Below are 16,270 nucleotides of genomic sequence, written 5' to 3'. Positions count from 1 at the left end.
TTTTGTTTGCTTTTAATCTTGGACCAAAACTGGCATCCATAAAGTATACTGGGTATATTTGCTGTTGTATCTAGTTATTTATAGCAAAGGATGAGAATTGCCATTTTCTTCTTTTTTACTATTTCCCAATGTACTAAAACCATATTTGAAAACCAACTTTATTTTGAATAGGAAACAATTCCAAATTTGAATAATGCTTGTTTCAAATAATAATAATAATAATAATAATAATAATAATAATAATAATATCCCTTCCATCTGGCTGGGTTTCCCCAGCTATTCTGGGTGACTGCCAGCAAAATAAAAAAAATAAAAAAAATGTCAAACATTAAAAGCTTCCCAATACACTTCCATTTAGAAAGTTGCTTCAATTCATAATAGGAAGCTATCCTGTTTATTGTTTATATCAGCAGCCGTAACTTTCTGGGTCTTTTTTTTTAACCTAGGTGCATGAAACCTGCAGACATACAAGAGAATTAACCTAGCAAAATTTCAGACAGGCAGATCTAAGGGCGTTTCTGTTCTACAACAACAAAAAAAATCAAAACTTTGTAAAATGGCAATGCATACAAAACCTAAGAAAACTACGCCCAAAATTATTTTCCCATAGAAGTTATTTGCTATCCTGCATTTTAGAAACAGAGGAATTGAGTTTACTTTTAAAAAATATAAACCCTTCGTCTCTTTAAGGCAAGGGTGCGAAATATGCCCAATTTAGGATTTGGCTGCACAGACCTATTCTTCAGATTCCCAGTTGAATGCGTCACAATAAATTTATAAAGAACAGGATATCCCTGCAGATGGCAACATTAAATTGGAAATTAGGCATATTGGTAATTCACGTCTGTTATTTAAATTGTGAATGCCGGAATGGGGAGTAAAGAACCTGCTGTAATGTTGGCTTGCCTTCATCCTCTGTCTGCTTAACTGTTCAGCTGTATAACAGGTTACTCAACTATTTTGTTTGTTTTAGAATTCCTAAAGACATTTATAACTAGAAGAAAAACCACTCCAGGGACTCTCCAAAGCCTACAGTTCTCAAAAAAATATATAATAATCTGAAAAGGGAGAAGTGTCTGGGGAGAAGGAGACATTTTTAATTGGTTCCATTATATTAATGCTGATGCATTAATCTGCACCAGCCAGTTCTGATCCATTTCATCACACACCACAAACATAATCATGTTTTCCAGGAAACACACCGAAAGTTTCTGTTTTGTGCTAATGAAATTAAAAGGGTTTTTAAAATTATTGCACTCTACTTTTGAATGGTTTTAAAGTAGAACTGCTTTCAATAAACAAACAAACCAATGATATTATTTTAATAAAGTCCCGTTGAAGTCAGTAGGAATTTCAGGTCAAGCATGCCTAAGATTGCAACTACACTTCTCCAGGAGTAGCTTGTGCAATCAAACCCTTGCAGCGTTTCTGATAATGCAGATGCTGAAACCACATAGTCCATCACCAACTATATATTCTGTTGCCACTTTGGTCTGTCTGCATCAGGGTTACAAATAAAGCTAATTTGCTATGGACCTGTGGTTGGTCGCCTTGGTTGTCCAAGGGGCCTGGTAGGAATTTTTATCCAACTGGCAAATTGGCACCAGCCACTTGGTTTTTCACCTACCTCAAAGCAAATCATCACAACTTTTAGGTATTGGCAGTTAGGCATTGGAATATGTTTGTGTATTGGAGGGCAGGGTGTGGCCATTACCTACCCCTCCACTTTATGGGTATTCTGTTAAAGGAGTCCGGCAGGCGTGGATCCTGTCTGACACCCTTGCTGGTGGCTAGGGTCATGGCACGACACCCGGTGACATCAGGGGGAGCTTACAGTTGTATTTGCATCAACAGGCTCCTCCTACTGGTGGTTAACCCTTGTTAGACTCACCCCTTCCTGAGGGGGTGGAGTCACGCTCTGTTGTTTTATCCAATGCCTAAGCCAATACCTCTCGCATGCTGTAATCAATGTTGTGGCCTTTTTTTAGCCCATTAACCTAATATACTGTGTCCATGTGTCTCTCTTATCCTCAAGTGGGTGGCGGGGCCTCGAATCAGAACGCTGAGAAGGGAGGAAAGGGGCAGCCGAAACACTACCTTCCATCCATAGCTTCCTAAGTCCCCACTTGAACTTGCAGGAATCCACCACTAAAGCTTCCTCGGGTCTTCACTATGTAATAAATAATTTCCAGCAGAGAAATATTTCGCAGATCACATTAGTATGTTAATATTACATCCACCTTGCAATTTTTATTGCCACAACCAACAGGGAGATCCAATAGGATAGATAAGTATATAGAGCAGTTGATAAGGGTGCATCTGATTAATTACAGTGGCATCATTGGAGACAAGAAGGGAAAGTAATATGAACTATCAGAACAGTAAATCAAAAATCCATCACTGCTGGTAAAAGGTGCCTATTGGAATGCAAGGTACTAGAGGTAATTTTCAAGGATATAAAAGAAAATTATCTTATAAATCTGCTTAGATGTGAAATCAGCAATACATTGATTCATATAATGTTTTCTTGGTGTATTGCTATTGCTTGGGTTGTGCCTGGGCACAACAATCACTTTCTGTTGGTTGGTTGGTGTTTCTTTCATTACTTTTATATCTTCCTTCACATCTCAGGTCATTCGAGGTCATTCCAATATAAACTATTTTTCCCTTTTTTATATACTTTATCTTATTTGTTCATGCCCATAAATTGAAGTCCCTAGGCACTCTCACAAAGGGTGAATCATTATATTCCTACCAGAGCGTTCAATAACTGTCTTCCTCTTTTGCCTTTTCATACTCATTTTACACCACAGCCACATTTTGTACTTCAGACTAAAATGCCAAACTGTTGTTTTAATGAAAATGAAAGTCTTCTGCATTTCCTTACTGCTGAATGTTACCACTAGCCATAAACAACCACATTTAATCAAATATAGTCACAATGCAGGCAGGCACAAATGGATCAGTACTGAAAATGAAGAGGATCATCAGCAGAATATAAAGCAATGAACAGCTTAGGCTGTTAAGCAAGGCATCACATTTTCATGAGCCTTAGACTAGAAAATAAAGGCCAGAAAGCGTCAGATAACACGTGCATGTATATCACATGATGATTCAATATCAGCTGAATGAATGAACTTAACTTTAATAAATTGTATATTGTTGATATGAAAGGTTTCTCACTGATATTTGGTTCATAATGACCCACACACATACACAAGCTGCCACTTAATGCTTCAAAGGAGGTTATAGGATGTTGACCAGATTTCAGATCTTGCTTAAGTATGCTATAGCTGTGGTCCAAAAAAAACATTTGGATCAGAATCTGGATACATGGCAAACTATTATTCTGAGTATGTTGTTCTGAAAACTTTCTCATATATATATATATATATATATATATATATATATATATATATGGGGGGGAGTAATATGTCCTTAATAGCAGCAGCAATAATAATTGATTTTCTGGAAATGTGTTTTCATTCGTCCCAGTAGAAATTAACTGTGGGCATAGGACTTCCTCCCCCCCATCCCCTTGTGTCACATTTGTTCACAAAATGACTACAAAAAATAGAATTTGATGCACCTCTGAAACACACTTTCTCCAAAGGGTAGCAATGCTATTTCTATGCCTTTCTGCAAATATATAGGAATTTGCAGTAATAATGGAAATTTTCTTAAAGATTTTTTTATGAACTTTTCTGATCAGAAGGGATCACTTTCACAATCCAGAGAGATCTAAGTGATTGTATGAGCAATAGCAACTGCTCTCATCTTATTCTTCAAATAGCCATTAATGTTCTTCTTTCAGCTCCTTAATAGCATCTAATCCAAATTCCCCATTGACTCTGAAGTTGCTACAGATCTTTCTTTCTTAGTACAAATTCACAAGCTAGGAAAGGGGGGGAAAACCCACTATCAGCATCAGATAAAAATGACACTTTACCTTACGGTGCTTTGGTCATAACATCCCCCCCCCAGCTTTTATAAATTGCAAGAGACCATCTTAAAGAGAAAGAGAAAGAAAAGATGGCAGCCAAAATATTACCCAGTGGAGCACATCCGCCCCCAAAAAACCCTATTAAAGAGCTGTCTAGATGATACAAGTAGATTGATAAACTGACAAGCACTGAAATATATCTGTGTTCCCATTGCATTACAATAGTAATAGCATATTATTTAAAAAGCTGCAAATTTGCAGGTTATTTACAGTATGTAGGATCAAGGCCGACCCAAGACATTTTGGCACCCGAGACAAACCACAGAATTAAGTTCCCTTCCTCCATTTTAGTGATATGGAGGTGAAAGCATGGAAGAAATTTAGCTTCATCTGAAAAAGTACAAAACCAGACTTCCAAACACAATTCCAATACAAAGCACTCTGGGGCCCCCACACAATGAAACACACAAAAATCAAGCTGTGGTGTTTTGTGCCCTCTGGAACTTTCAAGCGGTTACCTGCTTTTAGCATTCCAGTTTTGATACCAAGCATGATTGTATTGCCCCCACACAGCCTGCCCAATGCACATAGCAACGCACTCAGGTATCAGGTTCAAAGCCCAGCTTCCCTGTAAAGCTCACCTGGTCACCTTGAGCCAATTAAAACCTCTCAACCTAACCTACTTTACAGGCTTGTACAACACCTTAAACAGATAAATGGACTGAAATAAAATTTAGTTGTAAGCTGTGTTGAGTCCCTGACAAAGGAAGAAGGTGAGATATTAATCAACAACAATGTAAACTGAGAATGATCAAGCACATAGCAGAAAGTCCTATTTAGTGAGACTGAATAGACATGTAAAGACTTGCAGTGTAAGGCTCAACAATAAAGGAATAAACACTCCAAGTGTTCTCTAAAAATTGCTGGCAACTGAACCATTGCAATTAAACAACTTAAAGTGGATTGGTTACATTTTCCTTTGAAATTATGAGTGATAAATACAAAGCGCTTTGTAGGTCAGCTTCACCATTTCCTTCATTTGGTGCAGGCACTTTATTTTCAATATAAATGCCCCAGACTCTGGCCTACCTGGCAGTAAGTCAGTATTGTAAAGTCTCCAGCGCAGAGTCAATCCATGTGTCCAAAGTCCAAATTGAAGCATGGTCCTGGAGCAGCCAAGTCAAGGTCCAACAGCTTGGGTAGTTAAGCTGTTCTGAGCCTACTCCAGCTGAGGAATCACATCTCTCCACTCAGAGCTAACAAGCCCCACCTGGCCAGCTAGGGATCTGGCCTGTAGGCCCTTGCCTGCCTCAGCCTCCTGCAGTTCCCCTTCCATTATTACAATTACTATTGTCGCTTTGATTAGTTGGCTGTTTGTTATATAAATTCCTGCAGGGACTGAGTGTTATCAAAGTGTACATAAAAACGGGAGCAACTGGAACCAAGTTTAGTGCCCTGGTGACCTACCAGCCCAAAATCAGCCCCCAGTGAAACAATACGGTCTTGAAAAGGAACATTTGTCTCCCAGTTGCTGACTACAAAAGTGCTGTTCTGAATTGGAACAAAAATCCTGTTCCTAAATACTGCTAAATTATTGACAAGATCTAAACTATCTGTCACACAAACTCATGAATCAAGCATGTATTACATTCCCCCTTTATATGAAAACAGTTGTATGCATTATTTATAAATGGCTTGGCTGCTAGAAGCGGAAATTTTACACTGGGAATGAACTCGAAATCACTGTAAGTTGTCTACTAACAGGTTATAGTAAGTTTAGCCAGTGGTATTTTTCTAGAAAAAGAGGTGCCGGAACTCACCGTGAATGTCTCCCTTGTTCTCTTATAATGTCAATGGCTCCCACCCAGTTCCGGATTTACGTGTAAGCTAACCAAGCTATAGCTTAGGGCCCCACTCTCTTGGGGGCCCCCCCCAAATAAAATTTAAAGGGGAAAAACTGGATGTACATTTCCAAAATATAAGATTAAAAAACAAAATAAAACCTACATACAGCAACAGTGTTTTGTGTTGTGAAGGCTCCTATGTTGTATTTCAGTTCAACAATTACTTTGATAAAATACATATTTTGTTATGTGCAAATGGCTTTAAATACCTATTAGGTCCATAAATTACCATATAGCATATATTCAACACAAAAAACCAGCGAGAATTTGTTGTTGACAAAGGACAACTGGACATATAAAGGGCCACATTACCTTCAGTAGCTTAGGGCCTCATCAAACCTAAATCCTGCGCCCACCTGAGAGGTGCCAGAACATAGTTCCAGTGAGCTCCAGATGAAAAAAGCCCTGCGTTTAGCAGTAATCTGTTGGGAATTACTAAAGTTGAACAGCGCCATTAGTTTGTCTGTTTGTTCTTGTTTTAAATTGAAGGTTATTTGAATGAGGAAGTCATGGGTCATGGAATGTACACTCATGTTAACTGTTGCCAAACAGGTTGCATTGTTGCAAGCCTGAACAATCTGTTTGGCTACAGGTGACAATGGAAGAAAAGATCAGGGAAGAGGCAACCTATAGCCCTTCAGATGCTACAACACCTATCAACCCTTCCCATTGGTCATGCTAGCTGGTGCTAATGGAATTTGTAGTCTTACAACAACTGGAGGGCCACAAGCTCTCAATCCCTGCCCTGATGACAAGAAAAAGCATAAGGCAGGGTGATAAACACATCAGTCAAGTGCAGAGAAATCATGTGATATGTGAACAATTACCATGGCTATGACCTACTGTCATTTCCCCCCACCATGCCTCCACCACCATCCTAGGATTTAGGAACTTTTATTTTCTTTTTAGGTAAAACCAAATACACATAGCTGTTTCAGATGTTTCTAACTACTTAAGCACTACCAGATACTGCTACTATTATTCTTCATAGAACTTTTGTAGGTGGCATCGAATAATTTCCCACTTAAAAATTATGGCTAGGCATTGTAAAAAGGTTTTGTGACGAACTGAAACCAGCCTGCAATATCTTGAATGTGCATTTTTGTTTTGGGAGGGAGAGGAATAAAAAGTTGCTTGTTTCCTTATGAACTTTATCTGTACAAATAAAACGTCTGCATCAAGAGTCCACTGGGGAACATTTAAAAAGTCAGGATGATGGGGACAAGATTTACATCTTCAGGATGACACTGGCATTTCTGCAGTAACAAGCACAAAAGTTTAGGCCAGGGGGCATCTTTCTAAAGGAGGCATCATCAAGTTCACAGTGTATTCTGATGCAACCTCTGGTGTATTATAAGCACAGCAAGTGGAATCTGGTGGGAGAGTAATACCTATTAGAAGCAACTTATAATCAGCCTCTGGTATCCCAGAAAATGGCATAGATTGATGACTTCCCATTCATTAATCATCTCCCGGTTTACATTTTAACATAAAGGCTTCCTGAAGCCAAAAGACATCTAAGCCATGATATTTCAAAAGCAAAGGTTAATTCAGCCAGCTAGTAAACTGTTAAGACATATCAGGGACGTGGACTTAGAAAAAATATTGGGGGGGCCCGGGAAAGCTCATGAATAAGAAATAAGCTCATGAATATGCAAATAAAGTGGCTCCAGCCCTAAATAGGGCAAGCCACGCCCCCTAGCCAGCCGATTGGCTGGCTGGGAGGTGTGGCCAGTCGGGATTCCCGTTCTCGCGGGATTTCCGGCAGTGCCTTGGCAGCCGGGGCTCTCCGATTAGGGCGCGCAGCTGGCTGGCTGGCGAAGGAGCAGGTGGGGAGGAGGCGGGGGACGGCGGGGGACGGCGGCGGCGCTCTGCTGGAAGGGCGCCCGCCCGAGATTATTGGGGGGGCTGAGCCCCCCAAAAAAAATTTTTGAGGGGGCTCGAGCCCCCTCAAGCCCCATGGAGTCGGCGCCTATGAGACATATGTGTATTCTCATTTGATGTGTAATATTAGAACGCTTTCTGATTATTGCAGTCACTGTACTGTCTCTGGTTTTACTCCCTGATACCACCATTTTCTGTTGTACTTTTTCTGCTCATAACTATTATTGATTGGTCTCCTTCTTTGGATTTGATTGGCTTGTAAATTTCAGTGGATTTAAGCAGGAATTATATGAGATTACCTTTTCTATACTGCATTTCCCCAGCAGACTGGATCAAGATGGTCATGAGATGTTTGCAGAACCAACCATACCAGGCTTCCTCAACCTCAGCCCTCCAGATGTTTTGAGACTGTAATTCCCATCATCCCTGACCACTGGTCCTGCTAGCTAGGGATCATGGGAGTTGTAGGCCAAAAGCATCTGGAGGGCCGAGGTTGAGGAAGCCTGAGCCATACTAATCCAACCTTTAATAATTCTGTCATCTGAATGCAGGGGAAGCTGAACACTAATATTGCATTAGAATGCCCTGTCATCCTAATCACCCAAGCTTCATGCTATAGATCTCTTTGCTCCAGACTAGAGGGGAAACTACAAAATATTCCGGGACTGTAATTTGTTCTGAGACAAATGTAAAGGGCTGGTATGTACCTACCGACGAGTTTAGAGCAAACTGGAGAAATCTATGTGAGACTTACCTTCCTTTCCCCACTCATTTGGCATGCTTCCAGTGTTGTGTTTAAAAATATATGGTGACAGGTGGAGCAAGAATACACCCCTTTCCAAATCTATCACGGTCTGTAACATTACAGAAACAGGTCCAGCAAAAAAGGTACAAACTATACTTTTCAAGCACATTTAGAGCACATGCCCCCCAAAGTATTCTGGGTACTGCACAGAGTTATAATTCCCAGCAATCCTTAACAAACTACAGTGTCCAGAAGTCTATGAGGGGGGATATAGGCTGCAGGAGCACCATATTATGTACACATATTTGAAGCCCAAGATAGGTTGTAGAATTATTGTTGACATCAGCTCTCCCTTTACACATATCTTACCATAGTCTTTTAAATGAATGATAAACCATTTCTGGAATATCAGTGTATCTTGTTAACATCAAGAATATGCAATTTGCAATTGTTAAAATATAACAATATTCATGAGATTTGTCTCCTTCCCCTCCCCACTCCTTTCCTTCCAGGTCACAGCCTCGGCTCAACAAAAGTGACTCGTGCACAGACATTTCCCAGCTACACCTCAGAGCAGGATGAGGAGCACGGGCCACGCATGTCACTGTCTAGCAGCTATGGATTCAGCTACAGCTCAGGCCTCATCCAATGACACACACCCTGTGTCTAACCAGAGAGACAGTCTAGTGTGAAACCTGCCTGTAGGCCCTGGAAGCCACTGCCGTTTCCTCGGTGTCCACAGAAGACAAGCAGTAGTGAAAACTGAGGACACATGTCTCCAGGCTGCAACAGTGAAGGTGAAATCTTGGATCACTGCTTCCCTGAGGCAGAGTCTAAGTGTTTTATTTATTTAACTTTTGTATTTGGTTTTGTCCATATGTTTTGTTTTTTTAAAAAGAAAAATGTGAAGAAGAAGAAGAAGAAGAAAGAAGAATTTCCTTTGCAGTACTGATGGTGTGCAGCTGAAGTTTCTGCACAACCACAGACACTGCCTGTTTGGGGGAGCGGGGAGCAAAACATTACGTCTTCAATGTGAGGCTCTTGCCGATCAATTAAGTCATCAAGCTTGCTCATCCATGACAGTAGCCACCTTTATATCCTAGGCATCAGTCTACCGACTGAGTCATTCTTGCAGAAATGGTACCAGGCAAACAAAATTTGAAATATACTTCAGAAGGAAGTATGCAGTCCTATTACCAATTATGCACAGTTTATTCCCATTGACTTCAATGGGATTTAGGACAGTAGCCCAAAGTGGAATTTCTGAGGAGGCACCAGTGACTCTTAATCAGGTTCTCATCACTACAGTTAATACACAAGATAGATATAGAGATAGATACTGTCAACGGGATGGCATGGCGGTGCTTAGTAGCCTTTCAGAAAATAGATTGTGTTGTGTGTTAAGAGGTCATATGCCTAGAATATTTCCCACACTGAATTTTTATGCCCAGATTCTGCTGTTGTGTACTCTGAACCTAATAATCCAAAACTTCCCATTGGGGAGATATCAAGGGAAGACTGTCACAAAGCATTGTCAAAGTCTTCGCATTGTAGATAATATTTAAATAGTGAAGTCTGAATTTATAGTCAGTATACTTTTAATTCTGTATACTGTGCAGGTGAGAAAATTGATATTACATTGCTAGGCAGCAGCCCAATTTCCATATAGTTTTATAGGGCAAGATGCTTGGGCTGGAAGAAATAACTACAATTTCAAGTTCTGTTCTTATTATTCAAGTCTTCATGGTTAATATGGATTTGTTCTCTTTGTCAACATTAATTTTGTTCTAGGTTCCTTGTCTGGTGTCTAACTCTGCTATACAACCATAGGCTAGTCATGATTAAATTTCACAGCCATTGTCTCATTGCAACGTTGATTTTTTACAGTCTCCTACAATGGACAGCCACATGAAAATGAACTGAACTGTGTGTTTTTTAGTCTTCCTGAAATCACAACAGCTCACTGTGCCCAAAACTTTCAGTCTTTTTCTAAAGATCAAAAAATAAATGGCAGCACCTATGAGTAGAATAAATGTGATACAACAGGATTTCAACAATCACTAGGAAACTGTACGTTCTGAAGTAATGCTAATGCCTATCGCATTCCAGGGCAACACAATTTATTCAGCTAGGTCTTCAAATAACAGAGATCTACTGTAACTTAAGAAATTAAATAATTGATTGACTGCTGGCCACTACTGGTGCCATTCTTATACCTCTATCATAGTATCATTTTCTAAAAATAAAATGCTGCTTTTGGCCTAGCATTTCCTCAATTCCTCCCAAAATTATGCAGTTATGACTGTGAGTAAAACGATAAAAAGAGCAACATCTTCACAAGGCAGCATGTAAAGTTAAAAACATCAAGCAAAGTTCAAAAATTAAAATGCATTGTTAAAATATATAACCAAATATGAAAGGAAGTGACATAAAATAACTAGGTCTGGGGAAATGAAAAAATACCTTCACCAAAATGGCATCTGCGCAGGCGTCAGGCAAACATCTTTGGAAGAAGCATTCCAAATGAAGGGTGCCAGCACTGAGGAAACCCACCCTCCCATCAGATAGCAAGAGAACCCTGGGATTTCTCTGCCACATACCTTAATATTCAGGCTGGCCCTACCATTAGGCAGAGTAAGGTGAATGCCTCAGGTGACAGATGTAACAGGATCAGGAGCAATAGCCTACCTGGTAGTTCCTTCTGAGCTCCCTGGACAGTCCCCTCTGTTGTAGGACATGGCTGTATATATCATATGGCATGTCCTGGGGGCCCTAAACTAGCCTGCTGCAGGTATGATGGAAGATGCTGCCCTATTGCCAGTGTTGAAGTGAAATTCAACTCCCAGTCTGGCTGGCTTTTTAACATGGGATAGGGAGGAGGTGCCCTATTCTCCTTCACCACAAGCAGCCAAATTTCTTGGGCTGTGCCTGCTGGGGGGTATGCATGAAGGCAAGCTGTGCTTCATATCCCCTGGCCCTGAACTATGAAAAGCTCTAATGGCCAAAACCAGCAGTTCAAACTGAGCCCGATGTACGTGGATTGACTTGTCTACCAAATGTTCTTTAGACATAGGAGGGTCATGAAGCAAGATCTCAGTGGCTGACCTCTCTAAGGGCAATCAGAAGCATTCTAGAAATAACAGACCTTTCAATAACCCAGACGCAAACATTTTAGGCTTTAAATGTAGTAAGCCGTTAAGAAACAAGCTAGTTTAGTCTGAACAAAAATGGAGGCACATGCTCCAAATAACTTGACCAGAGTTGCAGTTTCTGAACTGCACCATGAGCCTTCAGGCTGGGAGGGGTTCTGCTTCAGCCCTTCCAATAATTCAGTTCCATGTGAATTTCCACTGCAAGGTACTGCAAAAAAAAAAAAAGTCTTCAACCTGCATCATTGGGAAAATGGACAACTGAATGCCCTTATAACTAAAGTGTAATTTCACAAAAGTCTCAGCTGTGAAACTGTGTCAACAGCTTTGGATCACACTTTGAAAACTGCAAGTTAAAGACAGGATCTCTGAGCACATATGAAGTATGTGCCCCCTCTATTTCAAATTAGGATTCAGGATGTAATAATTAGATAATACTACTCTCAAGGAGGCCTGAACTACTCATAATGACTCACGAGTTCGTCTTCTAGAAGGGCACCAGATAGGTGTTCCTCCCTCATTTAAGAGTTCTTTTTTTTTAAAGTCCACAACAAACAAAATGAGACATGTTAGAAATCAATAAAGGGACAGACACAGTGAAAGGCATAAGCGTAAATGCACAAAAGGTCCCATCCCCCCCGTCATGTGCTTCAGTCTTCATAAAGCTCGTTGTAATGAATGTGTAGAAAACAATTCTCATAACACTTGAAATTTTAGGGAAGAAAATTCACTGTGAGCAGACTGGGTATTTTGTTACATTGTAGAACTGACAGCCTTGCTTAGCAGTAGAGTTTCCTGCCTTTCATTGTTTTATGAGGCCAGCACTAGATGTGTTAAAAGAGTCAGAATCTTCTCCCTCTCCCTACTACCTCTGTAAGATGAAGTTTTATCTATTGCAATTTGAAGACAGAAAGAAAAGATTTCTTTAAAATGGTGTGAAAGAAATGTCTGCTTTGATTAAACATTTATTGATACATTAGGGTGGGAGATATTACTTCCCCCAAGCCATTCCTGCAGTCGTAATAGATTGCAGACTTTTACACCTCAGTGAACAGCTGCTGAATGAAACCAGTGTGTGATCTGATGGAATTCATCACGCCCCCTGTCTCTGTCACTTACTCTTCTTTTATCTCACTCACCGTGTTTCTACTACCCAGAGAGACCAGCTTTCTCTGTGGAGAAGTGTTGAGCTACCTAACACCTCAATGCAGAATTTCTGTTTCTGGCTGTTTTCCCCCCTGTCTTCTTTTGAAGCCGTGGTTATTGACATTTGTCATTTTAAAATAAGGAGTTGTATGTAGCATGTGAGAAATCCTTCCCTGGTCAAAAATATTTTGTATACAAGAACCAGTCCTGTATAGGCCTTGCATAATATTAGTGATACAAAGCTAGATTTTACTAATGCAGCTGAAAAACTTCCCATATTTTCTCCAAGTCAGTTATTATACAACACTGATGCATGTTGTACATCCATTTGGCTTGGACTGTGTTCTTATTACAATTTAAGTAGATTAGCATTCTTTGATATATATTTTTAAATGGAAACCACTTCTTTCCCCCTCCCTGCCCCACAGTTTTATTATATGTTCTGCTAATAGGAATGCCCATATGTATCATGCTCCAACGCAGAGCTTTTTTTCCTGGGTATACTCATGGGTACGCAGTATCTCCTTTTCTAAAAGAAAAGCACTGGTTAAAAATGTGGCACTTGCTGTAACAACTTCGTGCTCCAACTTATCATTGTTTCTACTGTTCTCAACCAATAAGGGTCGGTTGAAAGAGAACAACTATCCATGATATGTATTTACCAATGTACATCTTACTCACAAAAGCTAACAACCAATGCTATTCAGGATTGGTCAGAAGTGAATAACATTAAATTCCATGGGGTTTGCCTCCATACACCATTCCATATATGTATATATATCCACATTTTCTTAAGTCTGTGTAATTTAAGACTGCTTCAGTCTACCCACACTTGTAAAAGGAGCTCCAGTTCAAGAACAGTCAACTTCACCTATAGTTCAAGAAGGAAGGAACAAAGCAACCAACCAAGTAGAAGCATAAAAATTCAGATGCCAATAAAGCAAAGCTGTGTTTATGTTGATATATGTACATATAAAATGGCCCTTGGAGAAATAACTTTTTCTTATTCATAGCCTGTAAAAATGGCATTTCACAAAGACAACTGTGCACCAATCCTATTGGCTACTGAAACCCTTTTGGTTTTCTTATGTGAGTTGCACCTTAAAGAACGTAAGGTTCTTTTGAAACCTGTCCTTTAAAATGAATTTCTGCACTGAAAACAAAAAGTGTGCACCAGGATATAAGTATGGCAGATGAGTAAAATAAACAACAGCATATACCAGAAGTATCGTTAGCATAAATTTTGAAGTTTTAATGTGGTACATTTAATGCACAGCCTTGCATGTCTAATGCAGCCCTGAAATTAGCCATTTGTCCAAAACTAGAAATTACTCTTCCAGGTCAAGTAGGTTGCCAAGCCAAGTTCCCAAGCAGAAACAGACAAACATGGTTGAATGGTCACACTACTATAATTTTTGCAGCTAGAATACTATTCTACATATGAAACATTTCCAAAAGATTTGAGTGACCACAGTTATGGTCAGTAAGTTATACATTGCTGGGGTCATCCATTGAACTCGACTTTCTCTTGATTTCAACCAAGACCAATAAAAAACTTACCAATAGCAGTTACAAACAAAAAGCTGAGAGTAATCACACTAATCACGCAATTGTTCATTATGGATGTCCTAAATTTTCATTGCATTGATATGAGATATATTTGGGGTAAATCTCACATCTATTAACAATCACAAGTACAAAGCTGGGAACAGTAGTTTTTCTCATTTATCTAGTCCAGATAAAATGTGTGTTTGTGCTATGGACAGCTGGTAGGGGTGACATGAAAGCTGTTCTTACCTCTTTACCCTGCCTGATCTTTGCTGTTTCTTCACTGTGCCAAATAGTGGAAAGTCTTCAGCAAAGCCTACCTGTTTTTCACCTCATTCTTCTAAAGAATTGCAAGATCCATGTGGTCGCCTCCTTAATTCCTGCTCTCCACTTTCCCTTGTATGTTTGCTTTTGAATCAGTTTCACTCCCTTGGTGAAGCTGGAACAGTTCCCCCTCTTCTTCTATTTAAAGAGAATCTCACTCTGCAGACAAAGTACTCCAAGAACATCATGTGTAAACAATTTGAAAACATGGTGATACGTTTTTCTATGAGATGCTGTTGATATCCCCAGTTGTGTGGTGGACAAAACGTAATTTAAGTGTGTACAGGGCAGCCGTGGTTTTTAATGGTTTAAAAACAGCCTTCAGCTACTGTTCACTGACGCTCTCTTTTGACTGAATGGTACATTTACTGTTGTTTCCTGTTCTATTTAATGGAAAGAATTAAATACACTGCTCTGTGTGATGTGATGATCCAGTTTTCCCTGTGAACCAAAGCATCTATGAAATTTGAATTAAACCAGATTAAACAAATACTAAGATGTGCTGTATAATTTCCCCTCTACCCCTCCCCCTGCTTTGAATGTGAAAAGTTTGTGGCAGAACAGACTGTGGAAGCATCTGAGACATGAACAAAAAAATAAAGAATGCTTACTAGATAAAAAGCAAACTAATTAAAAAAAAATACAAGACAACAGTAATCCTTTTCATTCTGTTTAGACAACATGCTCGCTTTCTTCCAGTATACAGTTATTCTACTACAAAAAAACCCCAGAAACACTGATTGTGTTACATGAAAGGGCTATAAACTCAAGTCTTAAATAAATTAGTATAAGGCATTTCAAGTTCCAGCTGGGTAGAAGTCAAATTACTAAGCACAGCCATACCCTTACATATGGGAACAAAACAGCTGTGTGTACTGACTGCTGTACCAACATAATTCACAGACTGGGAGGGGGGTGCATTTCAAAAGGAGGTGCATTTCTGGGCTATCACCAGAAACTGGTAACCTTCCTCCAGTGCCTGTGCAAGTCTGCAGATCCCAATCAAGCCACTCCTACATGCTCCCCAGTCCACAAAATACGGCCACATATGTACAAATGCCTAAGCCAGACGTTTCCAACCTTTCTGAGCCCGCAGCTCAACTTAACCAACTGCATTCTTTCTGTGGCTCCTTGGTGGGGAAACAAGCTTCGAGCCTCAGAAGCCCAGTTATGTCACCCCTTGTCTGCAGAGCTGGCAGTTCCTCACACCCTTGTGAAGTGTTCCCTCCCCCCTCCCCCTCCCCCCTCTCCTCTCCATTGGAGTCCTCTGGGCAGCTGCCACAGCTGCCCTTGGTCTCTGAGCTGTCCACCCCACCCCAAAGAGAACTGCCTTCTCATGCTGCCCCTTGGGGGCCTGGGTAGAGGATTCCCCCAGACTTAGCAGCCCGGCGGAGACTGGCCAAAGGTGAGCATGAGGCCAGCACTTACTCACCTTGGGAGGCAGCAGTGGTGGCAGCAGGAGCCAGGGCTGCTGCAACAAACAACTGCGCAAGCCTTTGGGAGGCAGAGACACAAGAGGGCATTAGAGGAGGCAGGGAAGGAAAAAGGGCCAGTGGCCAGTGCTGCCTGCAGCACCCTTGACCATTATTCAGGCCAACAGCACACTGGTTGAAAACCACTGGTCTAA

General features: G+C 40.4%; 1 protein-coding gene across 1 annotated transcript in view; it reads left to right on the top strand.

Annotated features, from left to right (window-relative positions):
- Positions 1-15,133, top strand: part of DOK6 (docking protein 6) — a 174,002-nt gene extending 158,869 nt beyond the window's left edge. The window contains exon 8 of the mRNA XM_082235277.1: positions 8,989-15,133. Coding sequence (XP_082091403.1) covers positions 8,989-9,128 — 140 coding nt within the window. The 3' untranslated portion in view covers positions 9,129-15,133. The remainder of the gene's footprint in view (positions 1-8,988) is intronic.
- Positions 15,134-16,270: the final 1,137 nt, after the last annotated feature.

The sequence above is a fragment of the Podarcis vaucheri genome (assembly GCF_965113315.1).
Source record: "Podarcis vaucheri genome assembly, chromosome: 8".
NCBI classification, from domain to species: Eukaryota; Metazoa; Chordata; class Lepidosauria; order Squamata; family Lacertidae; genus Podarcis; species Podarcis vaucheri.
Note: the sequence above shows the minus strand (reverse complement) of the source record. Positions and strands in the feature narration are given on the sequence as shown.